Raw genomic sequence first — 1,560 nt, forward strand, 5'->3', positions numbered from 1 at the left:
CTTTAAAAACTACCCGAAAACAATATTGTATTTTATCTATAAACATGTTTTTATTACATTTCTGAAGTTGTCGATATGCACGAGTAAAATGCCACTATATTACCTACATTTTATTTTTTATGTTTTTTTTCTTATTATTATATCTGTTTTATTTGTTATAACACAAAACAATTTTTACGTGTACTAGTGTGCTGAAATAATGAGAAATAAAACAAAAATACAAAAATGTTTTGTTAAAGGCCAAAAAGAGGTAATATTTAGCTTAAACATCTGTATTTACAAACAAAATTGTTAATTTACTAAACAACACTTTACTGTGGCGACAATAATATATAGCAAAAAAGTTATCAAAAGAAATTTTTTTGTTTTGTTTAGTTTTCTTTTAGTACAAGTATTTATTTTTTAACTTTATACTATTTACAAGATTTTTTGCTTTTATTAGGAGAAAAAAACAGGCAGCAGCCAATACATCAGTTATTTTTTGTAACAGCAACAGGTGGTATAGAGCTCTTTGACACTGATATGAAATTTAAACAAAAAAGTTTTAGTACCTTAATTTGTTAAATAGCATTTAAATGTTAAACATTTTCATTTTAATATACAACTTTCCATGACTTATCAACAACTCAGCAGCGCCAACAACAATTAAAAAATTAAATTTTAAATAAAAAACAATACAACAAAAAAAATACCTGACGTGGCTTTCAGTAAGCGGGAGTATTCAGTTTTAGACTTCACCTGCGTTTGCTCTATTTACTAGTGTGAAGTGTTTCAAATTGGTTCTGAAAACTATAACAAATATTGTTAATTTTTGGTTTCTGTTTTTATAATTTAGTTACAAATTTCTTACATACAACAAACGTTAAGAAGTTTAATTGTGCCAAAATGTTGATACAAATATTGACAAATTTCATAAGTTGTGAATTTAAGAAAATCAAAACAAATTTAACGATGTTTTTGATTTTCTTTTGGATTATATGGTTTTCGCAAATTTTAGCCATTTCTACCATGTTTATGAGGTAAACATTTTAATCGTATTATTATTAATTTACAGAGAAATATATTTAAAAGTCCATAAATACAAACATTAAATTCGTAGATTCCTTTACTAATTTCAAACGAAAAATTTTAACTATTTTTCGGAATAAAATATAGAATTTTCGAATTATAAAAAAAAAGAACCGTTACTTTTTAATATGTTAAATAAAGTCCCTTTCTCCTCTCCTACTTATTCTTAATTTTTTCATAAATTTTAATAGATATATTTTATTCAATCTTCTCATTTTAGTTTGCCTGATATCACTGATATACCCACAGTTACTGTAACGGAATTACCATTGGAAGTTTTGCAACAACCACAAAATACTTTGGACTCCGTTATAATTGATGATGGTGGCGATAGATCTTCCGAAGAAAGAGTCAATCGTACAATTGAAGTTATACCAGAGACAGAGGAAGAAATTCAGAAAGGTACATATAGTCTCTACTTTTTCGATAGATAGATAGATAGAGAGATAGATAGATAGATAGATAGATAGATAGATAGATAGATAGATAGAT

The 1,560-nt window shown here is 25.9% G+C and overlaps 1 protein-coding gene across 1 annotated transcript; it reads left to right on the forward strand.

Moving 5' to 3' along the window:
* The first annotated feature begins 847 nt into the window (after positions 1-847).
* On the forward strand, positions 848-1,502 carry LOC119615153. Its single transcript, XM_037971233.1, has 2 exons — positions 848-1,019; positions 1,289-1,502. The coding sequence occupies exons 1-2, from the start codon at positions 886-888 to the stop codon at positions 1,500-1,502; spliced, it is 348 nt and encodes a 115-aa protein (XP_037827161.1). The 5' UTR covers positions 848-885.
* The last annotated feature ends 58 nt before the right edge of the window (positions 1,503-1,560 follow it).

Source organism: Lucilia sericata, unplaced genomic scaffold (genome assembly GCF_015586225.1).
Source record: "Lucilia sericata isolate MDLA Ls3-8-SP2 unplaced genomic scaffold, ASM1558622v1 Contig004244F_arrow, whole genome shotgun sequence".
NCBI classification, from domain to species: Eukaryota; Metazoa; Arthropoda; class Insecta; order Diptera; family Calliphoridae; genus Lucilia; species Lucilia sericata.